The following is a 1,526-nucleotide window of genomic DNA, read 5'->3' on the forward strand; positions in this document are numbered from 1 at the left end:
AGTTGTCAAATAACATTTATTTTATTTTTTTTTCTCTCTCTGCTTTATTAATAAAAATCACCACTATTTTGACAGATTTGTTATTCTAGATAGAGCTTTTCAAAGTAAGAGCCATATCCTTACCTAACACATAATTGAAATGACCACTGGAAGGCGGGGCACTAAAGGAGAGATTGGAAGATTGGAGAGAGGTTCATCTTTTTTTGTCTTGCTGATGTGTTTTATACGCTTTTATTCTAATTACTATGTTATAATGATGATTACACTTACAATTAGGTTGCGCAAGCTTTTTTTTTTACTAATTATATAGTGGGCAATGCCCTGTACTCCTTTATATTTCGGTTTTATCTTTCTTGCAGCTGTCTTTAAACAGTCTCACTTCTTCCTCCTTGTTCATCCTCTCTTTCAGGATATTCTCCAACTCTACCAATGGCATCTCCCTTACATCATAACCCTGAGATGTATCTGTCTTATTCACAATCTTTTCATTGCTGTTGGGATCATTTCTTCCGACTGCACCATATGTAGGGAAGAACTGTTGCATATTTATACTGCCCTTATCTTTAAGGCCATTGGGTATTTTATAGGTGGGGCAGCAGTAAGCAGACCAAATGTACTCAGGAACAGCCACTCTGTCATTGATCAAGCTTGTGTTGGACTCGTAAGGCATGACACCAGTTATAACGTACATTTCACCTCTGCAGTGTGGCTTTATTTTCTTCTTAACTTTTTCCTCCCATTTTTCCCAAGGGCCTGAATTTGATTTGTCCACCTGGGGAACAATGTTTGTCAAAGTAAAGGTGGCTTCTTTGTCTTCTTCTGTATTCATGTGGCTACAAGGTGCGAGATGTCCTTTGGTGAAGTTCGACTGCTTGTAGTCCTCAAGGACCGCTTGGCTTTTAAACACCTCATTTAAAGGATGCATTTCCCGACTGTCCCAATCGGGAGATACCAACTGCAGAAAAGAACACCAGTACATTATTGATTAACTAGGTTAGTCACCTTATTTCTTTGATGAGGTACAACAAATCAACAACTCTGTTGGCAAGACACAATTATCTCTTTAGACTTAAAAGCTAGAAAGCTTGTTTACAAACTAGGGGAATTAACCTTTTTTTCCTAAAAAAAAACATTTGTATCTCAAATCAAGTTACTCAAAATAGGTAGAGCCAGAATTGGCTCTTGGTCAAAATAAATAAAGCTGTCTAAGTCTAATTGTATTTACGTAGAGTAGTGTTACTTTGAAATAACATTAACAGCTATAAGGTTCCTCTACATTATGGTCACATTAATGTTGCCATAATGTAGAAACACATTGAGTTGCTGTAATAGAATTAGATTAGATTAGATGATTAGATTAGATTAGATTAGATTAGATTAGATTAGATTAGATTAGATTAGATTAGATTCAACTTTATTGTCATTACACAGGTACAGGTACAAGGCAATGAAATGCAGTTTAGGTCTAACCAGAAGTGCAATAGCAGCAATTGCAGGATAAATAATGGTTCCATAAATATAGGACA

General features: G+C 35.9%; 1 protein-coding gene across 1 annotated transcript; it reads right to left on the reverse strand.

Annotated features, from left to right (window-relative positions):
- Positions 1-331: 331 nt before the first annotated feature.
- Positions 332-925, reverse strand: LOC107089063 (endonuclease domain-containing 1 protein-like). Its single transcript, XM_015381598.1, has one exon. The coding sequence runs from the start codon at positions 923-925 to the stop codon at positions 332-334; it is 594 nt and encodes a 197-aa protein (XP_015237084.1).
- Positions 926-1,526: the final 601 nt, after the last annotated feature.

The sequence above is a fragment of the Cyprinodon variegatus genome, unplaced genomic scaffold, assembly GCF_000732505.1.
Source record: "Cyprinodon variegatus isolate N-32 unplaced genomic scaffold, C_variegatus-1.0 Scaffold237, whole genome shotgun sequence".
NCBI lineage: Eukaryota > Metazoa > Chordata > Actinopteri > Cyprinodontiformes > Cyprinodontidae > Cyprinodon > Cyprinodon variegatus.